Genomic DNA, 21,639 nt, shown 5'->3' with positions numbered 1-21,639 from the left:
GTTTCTCATAAAGAACCATTTAGGGTCTGTGTTTCACATTTAAAATGATAATCATTGTTGAGTCAGTAACATAAAACCTGTGCTTAAAAAGTGTATAATGAAAATAATATTTTTTTCATCGTCTCAGGACTATGGTGTAGCTAGCAGGATTTTTTTTTCCTCCAATGATATTGCTTTAGGACTGAGACAAAGCCTAAACATTTTCCCTTTGTTGGGTTTTCTCACACAAATCTGAACATCTGAAAACAATGATTTGTCATGGGAGACATTTGGCAGCCCAAGCAAAGGTTTACTGTTTCTACTTCGCCTAAAATATTTACAAAGAAAAAATATCTGACATTCACAGTAAATCAGACAGCATTTCAGGCCTCTGACATAACTCATGGAGGAAGTCTGCATGGTCTCTCTCTGAGAGGAGAAATGGAGATCCCGTTTCTGGGCGTTTTTTGGTTCAGAAACCTTCACTCTCGAGGAAGAAGGAGAGACTTAAATAAAGTGGGATGAAAATACCTCGGGGTTGCGGAGGTCTGTTTCTAGCTCGATCAGCTCCTCGCTTTCCCCAACCCTTCTCTCCACTCTCAAAGCCCTGAGGGTCCCCAGTGTCACCCCCCTCCCTCCCTCCCCCGGGGTCCTCTTCCCGTCCCGGGCCGGGGATGCCCGGGGTGAGCTCCTCTTCCCTCCCACCCGGCCCCACAGTCCTGGGGGCGGCAGGAGCCCGCCCCGCACACGCCAGGGGGGCAGCTCTGCCACCACCTTCACCACCTCCGCCTGTGCCTTTGTCTCACCGGCCCGAAAGCCTCCCCCCTGTCCAGACACCTCCATCCCACCGCGGACGCGAGCGACCCCCTAACGCGGAAAGGGGAGGGGAGAGCGGGGAGCGCTGGGCTTCTCGCCTGCCTCCTCCCTTTGTCGCCTCGCTCGGTGTCCCCCCCGCCGGGGAGGTGAGGGCAGGCGGGGGGCGGCTCCGCTCCCCCCGCCGCGGGGCTCCGCGCCTGCGGCCCCGGGGCCGGGAGGCTCCGCGGGGGCGCCGGGAGCTCCGCGCCGGGGGCGAGCGGGGCCGGGCGGCGGGCGGCGGGGAGGAGGAGGAAGAGGAGGAGGAGGAGCGGGGAGGGAGAAGGGGGTGGTTTCTGCATCCTCCGCTTTCTTCCCGGCTCCGTGAATGAGCGGCTTGGTCGTCCGGTTCCCATCAGGGCTCCGGCACTGGAGGGGTGGGAGAAGAAAGGGGAGGGGAGGAGGAAGGTCCTTTCTTTAAAAATAATCTCTTTTCTTTCCCGTCGTGAAAAAAAGGGATGCAAGCAAGCACATCTGAGGCAGGGTTAGCCCTGGGGTTTAACTCCTCGTTGCTTCACGGTGATGCCTGTGGGCAGAGACACCTCACCCCCCACCCCAATTGCTGGTCTTACCCAGTGTCTCCCTGTCCCCAGGAGGGTTGGCCACCTCTTCAGCTGGACCCCCAGCACAGCGGGTGCCCCAGTGGGCACGGGCAGCTGCAACTGCCCCTCCTGGGGTTGTCCCACTCGCTCCTGGGGCAGCCACAGCTGCGAGAAGATGCTCATAGCCCAGCTTCCCGGAAGAGCAGAGATCTCCACAGGGCAGGGGCAGCAGTCACCAACTCTTCTTCCCTTCCTTTGCCACAGCAGTTGTTCAATCTCCAGTGGCCAAGAGTCAAAAGGTGATGGAGAAGCAAGACCAGGGCTGCAGAGGTGGTTTCTTTGTCAAAGGTCACCCCTCCTGCCTGAAGCCATGGCAGGGAGCAGAATAAGAACAGATGAAGCTAGAAAGATAGGGCGGATGGTGGAGGCTAGAGGGGACAAGTGAGCTACGTTCGGTTTAACTGTGATGCATGATCATTTACAAGTTCCCCATTTGTCCTGGAGAGTGGCCTGGAGAAGGGGAGATACCTGATGCCACGAGGTATGTCCTGCCTTGCTTTCCTGAGGCCTGGGGTGGTGGCAGGAGTCCCACCACTTCATACAGCAAAGGGAATGGGCCACTGGGACTGGTGCAAAGGAGGGGATTTGTCTGGAGAGATTCCCACCTTGTGCATGTGTCCTCAAAGGGTTATGTCTGCAGCCCAAGAGGTAGCTGACATTGTTTGGGGAGAGGAACGTGCCCTAACCATGCACCTCACACAACCCCCTTATGTCTGGGAGGGCTGAAGAGGCTTGTCTGAACCAATGTTGGAGAAATTTAGTGTTAGTTTTCTTCTTTCGTCACAACATTGTGCAGAGGAAGTGCCCACAGCCTCAGCAGTGAGGGTTGCCATCTACACATGGCGAGGCAGGGCAGGCCAGGCTAGCAGAGCGGAGTTAACTCTGACAGCCGCCTTCCCATGAATTAGTATGAACTGCAACGCCTTTGTGTGAATTTGCATCAGAAAGCCTCAAAAATATGCCTGCAACTCTATAGTGCCTGTTCGAACGCACAGAGTTGCATTTCTGTCAACTGTTCCACTGCACAAGGTTTAAGGATTGAGAAACCCACAACTCAACACAGAGCAGGTCCAGTCTGTTGAGATGGGGCATTGCCCAGGAGGAACGTGTGCTGTGTAGGGACCGACCCATGCCAGAGGAACTAGAGGGACTGGTGCCAGGGGGGTGGCAGTGGTAGGGAGGCTGCTGCACACTGTGCACGTTCACATGGGAGAAGGGGGTCGGCCTCTCTTCAACGCCCTTGCTAGCAAGTAAGCAATTGTGGATTTACCCTATTTAACGATGAAAAGACCAACAAGCTCTGTGAAGGTGAGATAAGGATTTCACCCAGCGGTCCAGCTCCATTCACACCCAGGCCATAGCTCACGCAAACCTGATCTGGTTTAAGCCGCCAGGTCTCCATTTCCCCCTGCTTGGCTGTCATCTCTTCCACCTCCCGCTCCTCCAACTTGGCACCGAGGGCTGTCTTTGGAAATGAGGGCTTTGGGCTTGTCTCAAACCCGCTGTCAGCATAACTCTGGGGACAGAGTAGCTGGAACAGTAACAGTGAGAGGCACTGAAGGAAAACTCCTCCTGCCTCTTCCGAGCAGTAGTACCTGAGGCTGCCAAAAACGTGCCCAGAGCGGTGTGATCAGGCACACCTATTCCTCCAGGCTTTTCTTTTCTGGCTCCAGATTTACACCTCCCGGAGGAGGGGGAATCGTGGCACACGCTGCTCTGAGAGGGAGCACGCCAGAGGCACTGCTCTTGCCAGCATTTTGCGCCTGGTGAAGGGTGCCTTAAGCATCTGGCACATACGAAGATAGGTAATTTTGGGAAAGGAGCTGCCCAAGGAGCACAGCAGACCCTTTATTAATTGGTGAAAGTCCTTCGTAACAGGGTGGTTTAGAGTTCTGCTTATGACTTCATCTCTGAGAGGTTTGGACAGCAAATGCAGAGTTTAATCTTAAAAAAAAAGGGGGGGGGGGGAAGAAAAAAAGAAAAGTGGCTGGAGATGCGTAAAACTAGGGTGGAGAAGCTTGGCTCGGGAGGCTGCCGATGCGAGACTGCCTGTGAATTGGCAGCGGCAGGGGAAGTTTGGAACAAGCACCAATATATTCTTTCATTGCAACCTCCGCTGAGACTGGGGAGGCAAAAGGGAAAAAGGGATTTCGGTCCCAGTCACTTTCCCCATTTCAACCGGCTTCGGGAGCCAGAGTGGAGGAGGTCTCTCCATTCTCTTCCCGGTTAATTGTTTAATTGGGGAACAATGCTCCTTTCGCACCCGCCTGCCCCTCTCCGGAGGGCCGGTGCCGGGCGAGCGGAGGGACCCGTCCCGCAGCACGGGCTGCGGCTCCCCGGTACTTTCGGGGCCGCTCACGGGCTGGGGTCTGCGGGGCCCCGAGGGCTCCCCGAGGGTTCCCGGGGGGGCGGCCGGGCCGGGGCTGCGGGAGGGGGGGGGCGGAGGCAGGCGCTGGGGGCTCTCCTGCGCCCAGCAGCTGCGGGAGCTTTGCAAATTGCGAGGAGGCTCTTGCAGAGCTTGTGAACCCTCCTCTCCCCGAGCCAGCGCCCCTCCTCTGCAGCGCTGACGGTACAACGATATAATAATGATGGGTGGCTGAGGCTCGCATTTGAACTTGCAGGCGAGCTGCCTTTGCCCACAACTCGGTTCAGGCTCCGCAGCCCGGAGTCAGGTGCTCGCCGGCGGGGAGGGAGGGGAGACCGAGCTCTGGGAGAAGGGGAGACCCCAGAACCACCGTCTCCTTCCAGCACTAACGAGGGGATTTACTCTTTCATGCGGCCACTGGGATCTCTGGACTAGCCTAGCCACCACGTTGTGATTTTTTGCAATCTCTGCAATACGCTACCTTTTAAGGTAACTATAACTCTTTTAATGCGGGTTAGGGTTTTTTGGTGTGTTTTCTTTTTCTCTTTTTTTTTCTTTTTTTTTTTTTTTTACATATGATTGCCAGTAAACACCTCGTGTAAGATTTAAAACGATTGTTTTACTGCCGGTACCTGTAAGGACAAAGAGTTGAACTGCAAACCTTAAGAGGGAGAGAATAGTGATGATTGGTGAATTTAAACAACCTGGGGTAAGTTCAATGACACGCGGAGGGAGAGCAGAAGGGATGCTCGGGGACTCACAAAAATCCCCCGGTGCAAGGAGGAGAACAAAGAAAACTAGGAAATAAAAGACTTAGGGGTGGGAGCCCTGACACAAGTCTTTGGTACTGGTTGTTTGAATGGCCGGGAAGGCAGAGCTGCACCTTGGTGTGCGATGGGGCACAGGAGGGAGAAAGGAGGAAGCTATTTCGTACGGGTGTTAAACACACAAAGCGCCCGTGTGGCAGGAGCGACAAGAAGGGACCTTTCCTCCGGCCACCAGCTTTTCTTGCGCTGGGAAAAGCGTGTGTTCGGTCTTCTCCGCTCTTGTGTGTTCCCCTCATCCGCCCCCCCCTTTTTTTTTTTCCTCCCTTCCCCTGATGTTCCTGGAAAGCTGCTCACAGGGCAGAGCGGGGCTGAGGTGCTCAGGCAGCATCTCTCCAGAGGAGATGGAGAGCGGGCGTCCTCTGAGCCACATTTTCATTGCTGAGAAGGGGGCGGTGGGTGAGGAGGAGGATCACAAGGTCACTGGAGCAAAACGCCCCCTTTTACACCCACGGCCAGCTTCTCGGGGCACGGGCACTGCCTTCCCCCTCCGCTCCTCGGGATTTCGCCTTTGTTTTACAAAGGAAAAGTGAGAGCATCGTGGAAGGAATTAAGGGAGTTCCGACGGCGGGAGAAAGCGGGTGGGTGCGTGTGTGTGGGGCGGCGGGTCGGGATGCGCAGGGCAGGGGACGGGACCCCGCGGGCCCCCGGGCACCGTCCCCACACAAAGGGGCGACGGGGAGCGGGCGAGGGCCGGGGCCAGCCCCCATTGTCCCCCTTGTCACGTCCTCCCCGGCATCCCCCTCTCCCTCCGGGCACCAGTTTTCGGGATTAAGTCCTGATGGCTTTTCTTTTATTTTTCTTTTCTTTCTTTCTTTTTTTTTTTTTTTTTTTTGAGGAATGCGTGTTGTAACGTGTTGCAGAAGCCCACCCCGCGATGGAAGAGTGTAAATGTTGGGTGGGTTTGGGGTTTTTTTTTGGTGGAATTTTTTTTTTTTGCTTAAAAAAGATGAGCGAAAGGAGAAGTTTCCTCCCCGTGAGGAGTGAGTAAGACTTGGCGGAGCGAGGGGAGCCCTGGCTGCGGCGGCGATGCGCGCTGGCGGGGCGGACCCGGCCGCCCCCGGGACGCGCTGCCGGGCGGGGCGGCGGGGGAGAGGCTCTGCGGGGATCGCCGACGGCCGCTGCTCGAAGGCGTCGTGGGCCCGCCGGGGGGGTCCGCAGGCGGGCGGAGCCGGGGGGGAAAGGCAGAGGGGGAGCGGCGGGCCGGGGCCGGGGGGTCCGGTCGCAGGCGGGCGCGGCCCCGGCCGCTCTCGAGGAACGGGACGGGCAGAGCGCGGCGGCGGCGCCGCGGCGCCCCCTGGCGGCGAGCGGCGGGCTCGTCGTTCCTGTAGTGGCTCGTTTCCCGCCAGAGGGCTCCGGTTTCCCTCAGCTTCACGGGGGGGCGGGGAGGGGATCATCATCATCATCATCATCACCATAATAATAAAATAATTGTTAAAAATGGTCGTCGCGGCGTTTCGGGCTGTTCCTCGCCCTCCCCGCACCGACGCGGGGGGTGTTTGACAGCGGGGCGGGAGCGGCGGGTTTCCCGCCGCCGGCAGGGCCCCCTCAGCGCTGAGGACTGAGGGCGTGAGGCGGGCCCGGGGGCACGGGCCCGGCTGGGACATGGCCGCGGGGCCCGCCTGAGGGGGGACAAGGGCCCCCGCAGCCTCCTGAGCCCATAAGATGTGCTGAGGAAACCCCCGTCCAGCCAGCACGCCGGTCCTCGAGCCGAGGTTCGCGGTGGTGGCGCGGAGTCGTGCCCGCGGGCGCGGTGAGCTGCGTCTTCGTGTCTTGTTCCGTTGCTGCTCCTCACACGTGCCTCCTGCTCCCTTCACCGTGTGGGTGCTGGGGAGAGGTCTGACAGATGAGGCCCGCAGCCGTCCTGGGGAGCAGGCCGGCAGGCGGGAAGGCCTTTGGGGTGGTGCTGGAAGGAGCACGGGGGTGCACGTGGCTCCGCCGGCACGTGAGCTCTGGGACCTCTCTCCACGTGCTGCCTCCGACGATTTTCCACTGTGTCTCTTGTGAGGCCGTCGGAGAGCCCTGAGCCGCTTCTGGCATAAGTTAGCGCAGGCCTGGGAGGGATGTCCTCAGGCAGCGGCTTCTCGGCAGCTGCCAGAGTGAGGAGCGCCAGAACACGCTGTGCTCTGGTCACTTTTCCCGTCTGCGCCCCTGCCTGCGCTGTCGAGGCTCCAGCGTGGGAAGGGTTCACCCTGCGGCTGCTGGTGCTGGAGGGTGGTGAGGAAAGGAGCATGCAGATGCCCCTAGGACCTTCTCGGAGGTCTTAGGAGGACCTTTGCAAGTGGTAATGGGCTAAGCAGACGCTACTGATGAATCAGATGTAGGCCAAGTCCACCATGTGGCAGCACAGTGGGCTAAGTAATCGCATGGCAGAGATGTGGTGAAACTGGCAAAGTTAATTAGGCAGCACTTACGGTGAGGTTGATACACGTCAGCAATTAACAGTCAGGTGGCACAGAAGGATCAAAGGCCTGCAAAAGTAAAAGAAGGTGCAGACTGTGTGTATTTGAGAAAGGATAGCAGCTGCAAAGGTTTCAGGCAGAGCTCGTCAGAAGGTACCAAGAGGTGTGCTACGTTTGGGATTGGTCATTTCTAGCTTGCTGGGGTTTCACTGGAAAGCTGTGTAATTTACTGTTTTACCCATTAGTAGGAGCAGCAACCTCCATTCACTTCTCTAGTGCCAGGTTCTGTTAGGGTTCCCCCTCCCCCCCTTTTTTTTTTTAAATTGTTTTATGTGAACCTGACTTTCACTATGGATGCAAGGAGGGTCAATGGGCAGAGGCTGCTTTTTACGTGTTGAGGGAATGTGTCCAGCTTTCACAATACAGCTGTGGAGCATGTGCTAAATCAATCTCAGCGTGACCTGAGAAGCTGCAGCCTTTAAAGACAATGTCACCTCTATGAAGGTAGCTAATTTCTCATTGTCCCAACTTCAGAGAAATTTGGAATAGTTTTTGGATGGTAGATTTTTAGTCTGTTCCACACCAGGACAATTCACTGTCTTTCTTAACCTGAAAGTTTAAAACAGAAAGAGAGACATGATGTTCTCCCATCTGGTTAAATTAAAATAGCATTGGTGTGAGATCAAGCTTACACTGTAAACTAAACATGAGCTGGAATTTGATCACAACTTATTGCTCCTACTAGTTTTTGCAGTGGTAAGGGAAGGTTGCAGTGCTTCCAAAAATAGGAGCCCTGCTTTCTCCCCACAGAGAGGATCTCTGCTGCTAGTTTTCAAAGATGTGAAGTCTGTCAAACGACTTGGCATCTTTTGGTTAAAAGACACTGTGCTCTGGGTTGCATCCAGTTTAAAAATGTAGTGCAAATTACTACTGTAGATCGGTCTGCCTGTAGTAGCTCCTAATAAAATGGATCAGTCCAGTTGGAAACTAGCCAGCAGGCAACCCAAGTTTGGTCACATTAAGTGAGATACTTTTTTAACAGAAGATGGAAATTAAACACTTACTCAAGTCTTGCAGTCTTGAGTTGGCAGGATTTTCTTACAGTGTCCATAGTGTTATGGCTTTCTCTTACTCTAGGTGTAGTGACACCAAGGGGAAAAAAGAAAAAGCTTGTGGAAAAAGGTATGGTTAGAAGGATTTTGGCTAATTACAGTGGACTTCAGGGAAGTACGGCAGCCAGCCAGAAGAGGCCTTTGTAAACTGTAGAGTGCAGGAATGGGAAATACAAGCCAGTTTTAGAGAAGGGATTTTGCTCAGGAGGCTACAAGAGAGCACAGTCAGCCGCAGCCTCTGCCAGCAAAAGGGGAGGAGGCAGTCACATCTGATCGCAGCGACCTGGAAATGTGGGCAGCACTGAAGGGGAATTGAGGTGCTTGGTGTAAGCAGCAGCCTCTGCCTTGCCTGTGGCTCTTGAGGAGGATTGCTGGTACCATGTCTGCAGAGCTCTGCTTTCTTCTAGGCTAGGCTGCCCTGGGGGGCTAGGCGAGGTACTGCCATTATGGTCTGCATGCCAGGGTGGCAGGGGTAATTGCACATTTAATTCTGGCAGCTGTAGTGGGACAACACTCAGTAACCCAGGCGTGTTTATGGGAGCCCACCAAGGACTGCAGTGTGAAAACCCTTGTGCATGGAGCGTTGCATGGGAATCATGTTCGTGAGCCTCAGGGCTGAAAATCGGACCCTTCCCCCAATGTTTTTCATTGCTTAAGTAAGCACCTCGGGGTAGAGGAGATTTAGAAAAAGAAAAGGTTGAGAGATGACTTTCCGAGAGTCGGGTGGGGACTTTTGGCAGGTGTCTCGTGGTCAAACAGTGCAATGTTTTTTGAGCTCTCTGAGCTCTTGGTGCAGCAGGTGTAATTCCTGCACTACTCAGTAAAAGGCTAAGTAGCCATCACAGCCGTGAATGCTCTCTTCTGTACTGATGGTTGAGTTCAGCAGTCACGGGATACCTTGAAAATTGCCCTTCCACAGTCGTCTTTCTGTTTTTATATTTCATTGTGGGCGTATGTATTGTGTTTAGTGACTGGTAGCTAAAGATGTGAGGTTTTTTTTCAATAAGATTCCTCAAATTGCATTTGTAACGCAGTTGCCAACATGACGTCAGAGGATCAGTGCTTTGTGCTTTTGCAAAAAGTGGAGAGGAAAGGGAAGATGAGGTCCTTCCTGTACTGTGGACTTGTAGAATGGGGCAGAAGCTCACGTTCAGAGCTCTCAGCTGACCCCAAGTGCAGCAGCAGGATTTGTTGTCTTACCAAACATGGAAGTGGTTACACCACCTCTTGTCATGACAGTATTGCAATGAGCTTCTGAGGGCAATGGGCCTCCCATTGGCATGTGCCAAGTACACAAGCACTCCTGGTCAAGGCTGGTGCAGTGCACATGGTGGTTGCAACATGCAACCAGCCCTCTTTAGGTGCAGCATGCTTGTCTTCCAGGAAAAAAAAAATCCTTTATTCTTTTTCTTGGCAAATTTCTTTGATTCGCTTGGTTCTGGTCCCAAAAGCCAAGGTTGCCTTCTGGGGTAGGAGGGAGATAAAGCATATGGGTAAACATGGAAAGCTAAGCTTGTAAACAGTTTGTTCTAGATTTTTGTTTAGCTGTTGATGTAGCCAGTGTGTGATGCATGGGAAACACATGTGGACAGAACATCTCAAAAGAAGGTCTGGAGCTATTCTGCTTTCACAGGGGCCAGAGCTTTTGCATTGTCTTTCAGGCAGATCCAGCATTCACCGCCTTTGAAGGTAGAGAAGTCTGTCAGTCGTCTTTCTCTGCTCTCTTCAGGGTGCTTGTGTTACTGAAGGAACTAATCTGCAGTGGTTTTGGTGCATGAGGCTTCCAGCAGTTTCAGGATACAAGGGTTGCTTGAAGGGCCTTCTAGTCTGTACACATCTGTAGGCTCAGCGTGACCTCTCTTTTTTTTTTTTTTTTTAGATGTTGTGTAATAATGAGAACCATTTAAGTGTTTATCTAAGCAAACACGGCACTGTATGTATTTCAGAGCTGGGCCATTGCATTAAAAGGACTTCGATGTCCGCAGCTCTTGTGCAACCTCCTCACTCATAACAACCTTCTACAGGGAATTACTAGGGCATGCATAGTATACTAGCGCACATTATAGAGTTTTAAATTTAGTTATTAAACAGACACTTTTGTTTTCTCCGTGTACAGCTTGGCTTGTGTAAGTGTAGGGAGAGATAAAACTCTGGCTGGATGGTGTTGGGGGTATGTGTCGGAGTCTTCAGAAGAAGCTTTATGGCAGATAGGTCTCAAACCGAATGAAGTCAAAGGAGCCCCAGTTCTCGTTTGGGGACTTAATAAAAAGTGCACATTCCATGAAGTTAATATTGCAAAATAAGTGATATCAAGTTATACACTCAGCTCTACCGAACGACTGAAGCAGAGATGGGGCGTCTTTGGCAGCATGCAATCTGCTCTACGGAAAGCAGCTGTATTCTCTCCTCCACGCCCTGGGAATAGGTTGCAGCATATGTTTCCCAGTGCAACCAGCCGGCTCTGGCCATCCACGTATAGGGAACGAAAAGCTCTTGTGTTTTCAGCCCTTTTGGGTGGGAATTTTAACATGATGCTGTTATGTTAGAGATTGCCTCATTGGAAAGTCTTGGTTTGAGATGTTTTGCATCTTTTCTGAACTGTTCAGCCATTACAGGACAGATGCCAATTCACACAGACTCATGTGAAGTTTGGGCTGCAGCTGTAAGCTGTGGAGAAAACTTTCCTGAGATTGAACACGTCACCAGTGGTTTTCTGAAGATGTTTCTCTGTGTATCTTGCTATTACGTTCAGATAGCTTGTGGAGGTTCCTGAATGTATTAGTTAAGATTTTAACCCTAAAGCATTGTGTAAAGAACTAAAGTACTAAAGAACTATTGTACTAAAGAACTAAAGTGCTAACGTAAAAAATGCTAAAATACATATGTGCAATACAACCTCCATAGTTGTAACACAGATGTGAATCTATTAAACCTCTGCTTCACTGTTCCTTGAAGCAGTTCAACTGTAATCTCTCTTGGACAGGAAAAAAACTACCGGTTCACATTACTTGCCCAAAGAGAGAACTCAAGTAGCATATTTTGCCAGCAATATCAGGAAACTCAGGATTTTGTGATAAAAATGTTTCAACAGCAGTGTTTGACAAACTATAGCTGAAAGCTATTTCTTACATTGGCTTGATAATACGTATCTGTAACTATATGGAAGAGGGACCATTAATAAATTCTTTATAGTGATTGACTTTTATGGGTCTTGTAATGCGTATGTTAGCGTACTTATGAAATTTTTGGGATTTTACAAATTCAATGTGTGTAACTAAGAACTGGATTAAAAATGAAGATATACTATTATGAACATGCAATATATTGTTACATACACACATACAATATATGCAGAGAACTTTTCAGCTATTAGAAGGTGAAGCCTGTAAGGGAATTGAGAAGCAAATGCAAAGAGGATTGACCTGTTTGAGTATCACTCGGGACTCAATAACCTGAAACTCATTATGAATCTGTATTTGATAGGGTCGCATTGTCATTATAACAAATTTCCACCATAAAATATTACATGGAGAAATCTTAAAAGCGGGAAGTCATCTGGCAACCTACCTGCAGATGCGAAGGGTCATAGCGTGGACATTGGCTCACCATCAAAATTAATGAGAAATTTGCCATGGGAGCCCCTTCTGACATGAACTGGGTTGTTAGCTGTTGTGAAATGTCAGGGTAGTTTGTGTTACAGACATAAAGGTACCCAGAGGCTGGATATGAACTGGCAACACCACATCAGGCAAAAGTCATCAGATTATACTCCTATACTGCTGTCACTGTATGGGAATAAATTTAAAACAGTGAATAAAATGGCAGAAGACCAAAATATTAAGAATTATTCACTGTCCTGCTGAACATCTTTTTTAAGTAGATGACTGCTTCTAGTATCAATGATAAATATTGATGTACTGAGATACAACACTTGATAAGGAGACAATGCAATACTAACCACTTACTCCTTTGTTCTTTATTTGTAGGTCAAGATGTTGTTAAGTATAAAAAGTATCTTATGGATGTATTCTACGTTAGTTATAACATATATGCTACCTAAAGGTAAGTCTGTTATACACAGAACCATTTATTAAACTTCACTTTAGTGGTCCAATCAGTAGCGTATTTCTCAGGACATGGCAAACAACGCAAGCTCAGGAGATTCTGTTTCTGATCTTGCCTCTGCCACTCCTTTTGCTGCACTATGTAACTAACACTTTCCATGTTCTCCTCATTGCCCTACTGATTTATATAGAAAACTCTTGGTGGGCGGGCATGTTTTTGACAAGGTTTTTTCATGCCTGTCTAATGTCTCCCGTTTGTAGGTGCCATTACTGTAATTTAAGTAACAATAAAGAAAGTGCCATAGGATTACCTTGTGTAAAGCAAAATAGATTCTTCTCCAAATATTCAAGAATGTATTTTAATTCTTTAACTTGTGCTTCTGAAACATTGGACGTGTTGGCCAGGTATGTCTCACACTTTCATTTTCCATGATCCACTGAGGAGCTCCTTGCAGCAGATGAGGTGAGGGCTGACAGAGGGGGCTAAATTCAGTGGAGGGCAGACACCTTCCATGGGATCTTCAGCCTGGGGCCACAGAGGGAGCAGTGAGCAGTGCCGGTGGCACGGGAGCAGGAGCGGGTTCCTGGGGCAGACCTAGCCATGCCGCAGAAGTGGTGAATGAAATGGGGGAGTTTTTGGACTACAGGAATATTGGTTTGGCATACCTCCCAGTCAGATCCCAATGCATGTGTTCATGTATGTTGTGCCACAGCAGCCTTTTGGGTCTATAGGTCACAGCTCGCACCCTCTCTGTATTCAGGGTGAAAGGTGCCACGGGCAAGTGGGATACAGGGGAAACCAGTAGCCCCAGTTTCTGCTTTGCTATGTGATCTGTCAAGGAGCTGTTGGGGACATGGCTCTGGAGTGGGCAGTCTGGCTGCCCAGCGTGCTGTTTTAGGGGGGCTGCCATGAGCTAACCACGTGACAGGTCCCTTGGCTGCTGGGGTCTGGAGCAAGGATGTATCAGGGCAGCTGCAGGTCTTTGGTTTGGGTGGAAAGGAGGAGCCCTTACTACTTCTCTTGGTGATTACATGCTGACACTGAAGCATGTATTCATGTGTGGTTGCCATCGTTGTTTGAAAATTTGAGTCAAGCCTTTAGTAAGGAAAAGGTTCCTACAGCTGCTGCAGACTCATAAAATTGGGATAATAGCTTTCCCAAGCCTCAAAGCAAGATTTTTCTTGATTTTTTTTTTTTTTTTTTTCTTCTTTTCTTTCCAGGAACCCATCAACTGATATTAGCCTTTGGGAAAATCAAATGTACTTGTTTTTTTTTGCCAGCTTGAACACTGTTGCTAGCAAAGTCTTTAGGTAGTCCTGTAAGATAAAGGAAAAGACCGTTGAGCTTAGTGGAGCCAACTAAAAAAAGTGGTTTTTTTTCCCTCAAGCAGGTTGGGAGCACCATCCTTTACTATTTCCTACCATCATTTCCTCCTTATAGCTGGTTTTGTTTTTCCATTCTTCATTAAACACACAACAAGCCAGGATAATTAGACTTGTCCTCAGGGACAACAGTCTCAAAGCTTCAGGCAGGGGACAAGACACTAAAACTGAGCTTCCATTTTCTTATTTGTGGAGAGCTGAGACTGATTTGGTTATTAAACATAAAACTTTTTTCTTCTCCCCCTAGGTTTTTACTTAGTAAAGTGTGTGTAAGTGTAGACTGATGTATGGATCTTGGATCCATAGCTGACATTTAGTAGTTTGTTCATATGAAGCATTCAGAGAGGCAAAGTAAGCAGTTGTCAGAAGAGGTCATGGACTTGCCATGTAAGTCCACACGGTGAACTTGGAAGTTTTTATTTGATAAGCTACTTATACTTAAGAGGGACTTATAAGAAAGATGGAGAGAGACTTTTTACCAGAGCAGGACAAGGGGCAACAGTTTTAAACTGAAAGAGAGTAGGTTTAGACTGGACATAGGAAGAAATTTTTTACAATGAGGGTGATGAGACACTGGCCCAGGTTGCCCAGAGAAGTAGTGGATGCCCCCTTCCTGGCAGTGTTCAAGGCCAGATTGGATGAGGCTTTGAGCAACCTGATATGGTGGAAGATGTCCCTGGTCATGGCAGGGGGGTTGGACTAGATGATCTTAGACAGTCCCGTTCAACCCAAACCAGTCTGTGATTCTAAGTTATAGCTTTCTTTAAGGCAGAAAAGTCTGTTTTAAGATATAGGAAGAGGAGGAGCTGCTAGCAATAATTAGCCAGCTTCAAAATGGAGTAAATGGTAGCACATCGCTCACACAAGGAGAGGTCTGATGATAAGATTTTACTTGAAAATCAACCTTGGTTGGGATGGAGAACATATAAGGAGATAGAATAAGTAAGGCAAATGAATCTGACAAGAAAATTAAACCTAACGTTTCTGTTATGACCTACTGAAAGTCTCTTCATGTTTAGGGCACAGTTCCATGGTCAATCTAATCACACATACATTTTAGTTCTAGATGGGATTGTCCTGCCCCTTTTCCATCCCCTGGTGCTACTTTTCATGCTTTCCTTTGTGCTGATGCTAGTATTTATGTGGGTATATGGCCAGCTGAATCAGGTGAATGACTTGTTTGTAAGAGCTTATGGCATTTCTTGCAGGTTACTTTTCCACTGGATCAGACCTTTGATCTGACTCACTGCCTTGCGCAAATGCTAGTGCTGGCAAAATTCAGCGATTGGGAGTGCATCACTGGAAGTGGGGAGGAGTGGGATGGATCTTAGAGTGGTAGAACATGGGATGATACCTTTAGATGTCCCCTGACTTACTCCACCTTTTATCACCTCTTAAATGGCTCATGTTGTCTCCAAAATCGAGTTTTTAGTACTTAAGCAAGTTCCATATGAATGTCCTGGTAAGGGCCTCTCAGAAATATAGACGAGGTTCTGACTGATCCTTATTCGCCTGAATCTTTCAGAAGGAATTCAGAAAGAGCCTTATGTTCCTAGAATACACTGTGAACTTTGAGGGTTTCATTTTTGAAGTCAGGGGCCATACTTTTGCCATAGAGAGTCTTAAACATGTTCAAAGTATGGCCATGGTGAAGAAGACAAAGACGAAAAACTTTTTCATTGATTTGATCCCACAGTCTCTGTTGGATCAGTCGTATCCTTCTGTTTTGTGGAAACGTCAGTCAGTTTGTGTACATTTTTGAGGATGAGCGTTACAAGATTACAGACAATCTTTACAACTACAGCTGTTTCTTTTGTTTAAAGAATAAAATAAATATAATCTAAAAATAAAATATATCTCTGCATTTTGAAGAGTTAGACATCTTAGGTTTCAACTTTTTTCTTTTTAAATACTGAATTTGAACATAAAATGGAAGCCTTGAAATCTATCAGAAAACCACAAATTTCCATGCCTCCATTCCCACAGTGGATTGGATCACTCCGTATAATTTAATTAAATAGTCACTTCAATATGATGCATTGCCATATTCCCTTTAAAATCTTTCAGGCGAAATTGTTGTGAAAGTTAAAAATTTTTCTTTCAAGAGTCACATGGGAAATCTGTCAAAATCAGCAGTTATTTTTAAAGTGTAAATCCTGGAATCTGTGAGTCTTAATATTAAGTCATAACAAAACATAAGCTTAACTTACAGCGCAACAAGTTACAAGCATGCAAAGTTTTATACGTTTACCACTAATCATTATTCCTGTCTTTGTTTCCTCTTCCATCCTCATCTTTGTGAATGGTCACATTCATAAATACCTAGCGTGTATGCATGGCATGCTGTTTAGATTTTATGTAGTAACAAAAGTATTTTTCCTTTGAGGGCAAATTGAGAATGGTCTTGCATGGCTTCTTTAAGACTTCTCAGAAGGTGTGTGTCAGGAAGGCAGCAGGAAATACGGTGTAAGCTTCTGGGGTCGCGGGAGTGCCCCTCTGCAAGACCTTTGCTGTTTACTCTGGTACATGTGAAGGATTAATGACAAAAGTTCACGAGCAAGGTTTACGCCTACTGCTAGTGTGGCATTTACTCACTTCGAGCTAGCTGGTGTTAGGATATTGTAGTTTACAAGGTGGACCTTGTGATTATGATCAATGCTGGAGTTTATCTTGCCCATTTTAAATGACTATTTGTCATGCTGTGAGTGAGTATGCTTTCGTGAAAGCCCTGTAATCCAGAAGATAGTAGAAATCCCCTAGATTGCAGTGTATGATATGTTCTTTCAAAGCTCTATAAACTGATGTTTAAACTCGTATAGTATTTATCTGATCAAGTTTATGTTCTGTATGTGCTATAAAATACATGTGTGCATGTCTATGATGTCTACATATGTTGAGTTCTGCAGCTGATAATTACATTTGCCTGGCTTCCTGTGAGTTTCTTGCAGACTATGAAAGTAGTTGGTTCTTCATCACTCTATGCCTCCTTCTCTTATTCTGCTTGCTCAGACCACAAATCACCTAGTAAAGAACTCAGTGAGGGTTTTTGTTGTGTTTCAATCTGTTACCTCTGCTATCAGTGTTTCATACAAGTTGGTGTAAGCAGTGCACTCATTTTTATTTATCATTATCTTTATTAAAAGATTTATGATTAATGAAAAGACTTCTCTTAGGCTCAGTAGTAGTCAGATTGACAGAACACATAATTTCATTAATCCTTTCAATTGCTGCTGGTAGGCAGGGCAGTATACCATATGCCTAGGCAGGTTGTTGGTGAACTAAAAAATTAGATTAGATTTTTTTTTTTTTGTCTCATAAATTTGGCTTAAAATAAATAGAATCTTTTATTCTTTAAGCATGTGTTTTTGCATACTCAGTAGCAACATTCTGTTCAGTTAAGCTTAATTACGTAGCAAAATTGCTCCTCTAAGCAGTGTCACTTCACGTAGGGCACTCTTTTCTTCAGACTACTTGTCCACTACAGACCTACTGGCCTGGTCATTACGGTTAATGTAATACAAAAGGTCAGAATTCTGTTCTTTTTTTTTTTTTTTCCCCTCTTCTCCTTATAATTCTATTTTAAGACTTTTGTAACATTTACAACACAAAAATATGTACAAATTCTAGGGAAAGAGACTTTGTTCTCAAGCAAGAAGTTCTTCTGTAGTTTCTCTCCCACTTCAAAATAAAGATATCAAGCTATGTGTCATTGGTAGGATAAGCTGACTTCGCAGCTAAAATGGTAGATGGGGAGGACCTAAGGCAGTTTTACTGTGGGAAAAAAAGCATGAAAAGGCAAGCTGGAATTTTTATTTTTATTTTTTTTAAAGAAAGAGTGTGCCACATGCCATCATCCCCATGATAAACTGATACAAATGCGTAGCCATAGCTTAAGATTTGGAGAAAATAAGACAGTAATAAGTTGTGGCAAAATCCTACCCAATAAGTTAGACCTGACAGGACTGTCTTCTGTCAGACCATCACACGGGAGAAGTTTTCATTCTGTATTCTGTTCCTGCTCCTGGAGGTATTTAATATTTAAACAGGGGAAGACAACAAAGATATCCAAGTGCTAAAGCATGCTATCTACTGAGTCTGCCTATACTCTGACTGCATTTGCTGTTCTCAGCCCGACTCTGTAGTCCCATCCTCTTGTACAAATCTCCCATTGACTTTACTGGGAGTTCTGCCAAGATATGTCTTTGTGGCCAGGTGATTTGGACTTAGCTGTGTGTTTTATTTCTTCATTGTTTACGTATCTTCCCTAATAAATTAATTATGCATGAGTGATACATATTAGTTAGCAACAGGAAAAAAAGGCTTATGTTAATCACCAATCAGCTTAGTCATTTCAAAACCATCTTCTTGTTTAAGAGTACATGGTTACAAGTATTCTAGGTCCCACATGGCAAGGTGGAGATGTGGTATAAAACAATTTTAGTAAATAGCTGCTTTTCTCAACTTGTGTTCCAATTTACAAACAAACAAAACGTTTTGTTCATATTTTTGCCCCTTCTTATGTCCCTTCTAAGGAATAGTCTGTCACATGTCACTGATAGTGTCTGAAAAGGAGACGTAACATGGAGTATAAGCGTAGGGAAAATGCTAAAGGAACAAAAGGGCTATATGGATTAATAGAAGATACTGATGCTTTCTGCATTGGCCAGTAAATTCTACTTGACTAACTAAGTTGGAAGGCTGCAAGAAATCAAGCTTTTTGAAACTGTGTCGGAATATCACTTAAACTTGTGTTTCAGGGACAAATATTTTTTTTGTCAGTAGGGAAAAGCTTCTCTCCTCCTCTTCTTCCTTCTTTTTCTCCTCTCTTCTCTCCTCTCATCAAAACAAAGAGTGCTTTTATATAGTGTTTTATAATGCTTTCTACAGTTAGACAGGCATGTTTGTAGCTACATGGTCTCCTATTCTGGGATGTAGCTCAATTTAGGATAGATCTAGTTTGTGTATTGTGACGATATGTGTCGTTTGCCAAGGGTTTCAGTCTGCTGATGTGAAGACACAAATTTTAGCGAGGAAATTTCCTCAGGGTTCAGTGCTGATATTGCAGATCACTCATAACAGAAACAACATTCTCAAAAGTTTATTAAAATTCTGTCAGTCAGGATAATTATAATTAGGTCATTTTTCATTTGAGAAGTTCCTGTAATGTATATAGATGACAAGAGATCATAATAAATACTAAATATTTTGAGACTGATTTTAATCTCCCACCTGTGCAGTTTGGCAGTAATTCCATCACAACTGATAGCACTGAGTATTCATTCTGTTTCTTTATCCCTACCCCACTAAAACTCAGTGAAGTTTCAAGAAAATAAAGGTGATATAAAAGGCAATGGTATGTCCGTACTGTACATCTTCAGGATAAAATCTGTCTTTTCTAGTTTTTAGCAATCAAATTGACTCTAGGTGACTTTTATTTCTTTATGGAAATACAAAAAAACACCTCAATGGAGGTTTTTTTTCCCCGAAAGAAATGAGTATGCAAGAGATCTTTTGAGCTAGTCTTCAGTAACTTCTACAGGCTTGTCTTCAAGCCTTGTGAATTCTTCAGTCTTGCGTTTTATATTGGGCCTGTTTTTGTCTTTCCCTGTTTTACAAATAAACTCTTGTTAGGTCTGGGCCTGAAGTGTATGAAGTGATTAGTTTGTTTGGCTATTAAGTGTGAGTTGTACCATCGCTGGTTTCTGTTTGAGTTAATGGAAGAATGAAAATCTCACTGCATGCCTGAATCACAAAGTGAGCATCTTGCTAGTAAATGTTCTCAGACAGTGCTGTTCCATGTGAACTTTTCAGCTGAGCTTTGGGTGCAACACAGCTGTTTTGGCACAGCACTACCCCATTGTTTTTATACTCTCTCTGGTCTAATAAGTTTTGGTACAGCCATCTTGAGTGTACATGCATTGTGTTCCCAAGAAATTCTAGTTAGCTAGGCATGGGTAGAAAGGACCTGCAGACTTCCATTCAAAATGCTGTGTCTTCCTTGGTCAGTCCATTTTTTTTTGTTGTTGTTGTTTTCTAGTTAGTACTTTATTATTAAAATAGTAAAGCTGATGATTCTTGTATTGAATCTTTTTAGATAACGCTATTAATACTTTATCCTGTATAAAGTCATCTATCTCCATTAAAAATAATCTACTTAATGAGCAATTTTTCCTTTTTTTTCCCTTCTTTTTTTTTCCTCCAAAAATCTACTTTTTATGGAGAGATGATATTTTTGATCACAGATAAATAGCTAGATAATTTTCATGTGCTGGTGTCTCCTATTTCATGTATCACTCTGTTGGTGGCTAGTGTTTTATATTATTGTATTTCTAAACTTTATGAATCCTAGCTCACTTCAAATTAATGATCAGGGTGTTCTACCTTTCAAAAAACGTTAGAGTGCAGGACAGTGAAAGAGGTAAGGTAGATACTGTTGTGCATCAGCATTTAATCCTCATTAAGCCATTATGTAAGGTGAAATAACATCACATAAAAAAATAAATCCAACAGAAATCCTCTCTTCAGACAGTTGCTGTGTGCAGGTTGGATGAACAGTAGTCAACTTTCCCCTCAGGATATTGTCAGATGGAAGCATTTCACTGTAAAGTGTTTGCAGCTGGAGATGTCATAAAAAATGATAAAGGTCCTATCATGTCAAGCCTAGGCCAAGCAGGGACTTTCTGTGTGCTTTACTTCCTTCTTTGCTTTAACAACCTGAAACACTTTATTTCTGCAATGTGTTGAAGTCCCTGAGGCTACAAGGAAATAATTCTAAAAGAATGACTATTTGGGAGAATCTCGCTGGAAAGGCTTTTGTTTCAGCACGTATGCAATAAAAAGAGTTAACCCTTGAAAGAATAATGGAGTAAGGGATGTCATCTATGCAAAGTCATGGGTTATGTTTTACTCTTAGGACAGGAGCAAACGAAGAAGCTACTGTGAGGTGATGCAAGGTGTAAACATCAGTAGCTCCCCTGTATATACGCTTTTGGTCAACAATAGATATGAGGTAACTCACCATCTTTCACTCAAAGTGGTCTTCCTCCTATGAAGTGAAAAAACATAGCTCTTACAGTTCATCCATCATCTAAAATTCCAAAACAGTTTCTGAAGAAGGTCGATAACTTAGTGACTATAACATATGGAGAAAATAAGTCAGAGCACAGTGAATTAAATTTGCCCAAACAGAAAAGGGCTCCATCAGCAGCTTAGGATATTGGTCAAACTCTTTTTTTTTTAGGTTATACTAATCAGTCCTGTTTCAAATCAGCTAAGGTTCATGGATTTCAGGTCTTGCACGTCTGTGAATCATTAAATAATGATGAAATGTATCTGTTTCCGATTTCGCTGTTCCACTAATGTGATTTCTCCTTTCTCTCCCCCTCTCTCCCCTTTTTCTAGTTAAAGCAGAAAAAAAAACCCTGGTAAAAGGATCCCTCTCTGGAACTTCAGTCCTGCCGTGCTTCTTTTCAACCATACCCACTATAGCCTCCAGCTATGCAGCTGAGTATCTTAGAATCAAATGGTCAAAGGTTGAACTGGATAAAAGTGGAAAAGATGCAAAAGAAACCACAGTCCTGGTGGCCCAAAACGGCAACATCAAAATAGGTCAGAGCTACAAAGACAGAGTGTCTGTTCCGACCCATTCAGAGGAGACCGGTGACGCTTCGCTGACTTTCTCTAAGCTGCGTGCAAGTGATGCAGGAGTGTATCGCTGTGATGTTATGTACGGAGTTGAAGACACACAAGGCATTGTGTCATTGGCTGTTCAGGGTAAGGATTTATCTATTTCATTTGTAGTCAACAGTGATTCCAGTCAAAACAGTAGAAGTTAGTAATTAATGTAAAACTAGAGAGCATTTAATGGAGCGTCTTTAGCAATTTACCCTTCCTTCACTCTTCACACTTCCCATTCTCTTTCTGTCTTTTATTTATTCTTATGAATCTTTTCTAACCCATAGCACTGCCATTCTCACACCTTTGGGGAGGCTACTGTTTATTCCTGGAAAAAATGCTGTTTGCTTGTTCCCAAAGTAGTTTGATACTTTGATTGGGT

At 46.0% G+C, this 21,639-nt stretch overlaps 1 protein-coding gene across 1 annotated transcript in view; it reads left to right on the top strand.

The window, feature by feature from the left end:
- Window positions 1–12,128: 12,128 nt before the first annotated feature.
- The window catches only part of VCAN (versican), a 105,638-nt gene continuing 96,127 nt past the window's right edge, over window positions 12,129–21,639 (top strand). Inside the window, exons 1-2 of the mRNA XM_068423091.1 lie at window positions 12,129–12,198; window positions 20,985–21,356. Coding sequence (XP_068279192.1) covers window positions 12,129–12,198; window positions 20,985–21,356 — 442 coding nt within the window. The remainder of the gene's footprint in view (window positions 12,199–20,984; window positions 21,357–21,639) is intronic.

This window comes from Nyctibius grandis, chromosome Z (assembly GCF_013368605.1).
Source record: "Nyctibius grandis isolate bNycGra1 chromosome Z, bNycGra1.pri, whole genome shotgun sequence".
Lineage (NCBI taxonomy): Eukaryota > Metazoa > Chordata > Aves > Nyctibiiformes > Nyctibiidae > Nyctibius > Nyctibius grandis.
Note: the sequence above shows the minus strand (reverse complement) of the source record. Positions and strands in the feature narration are given on the sequence as shown.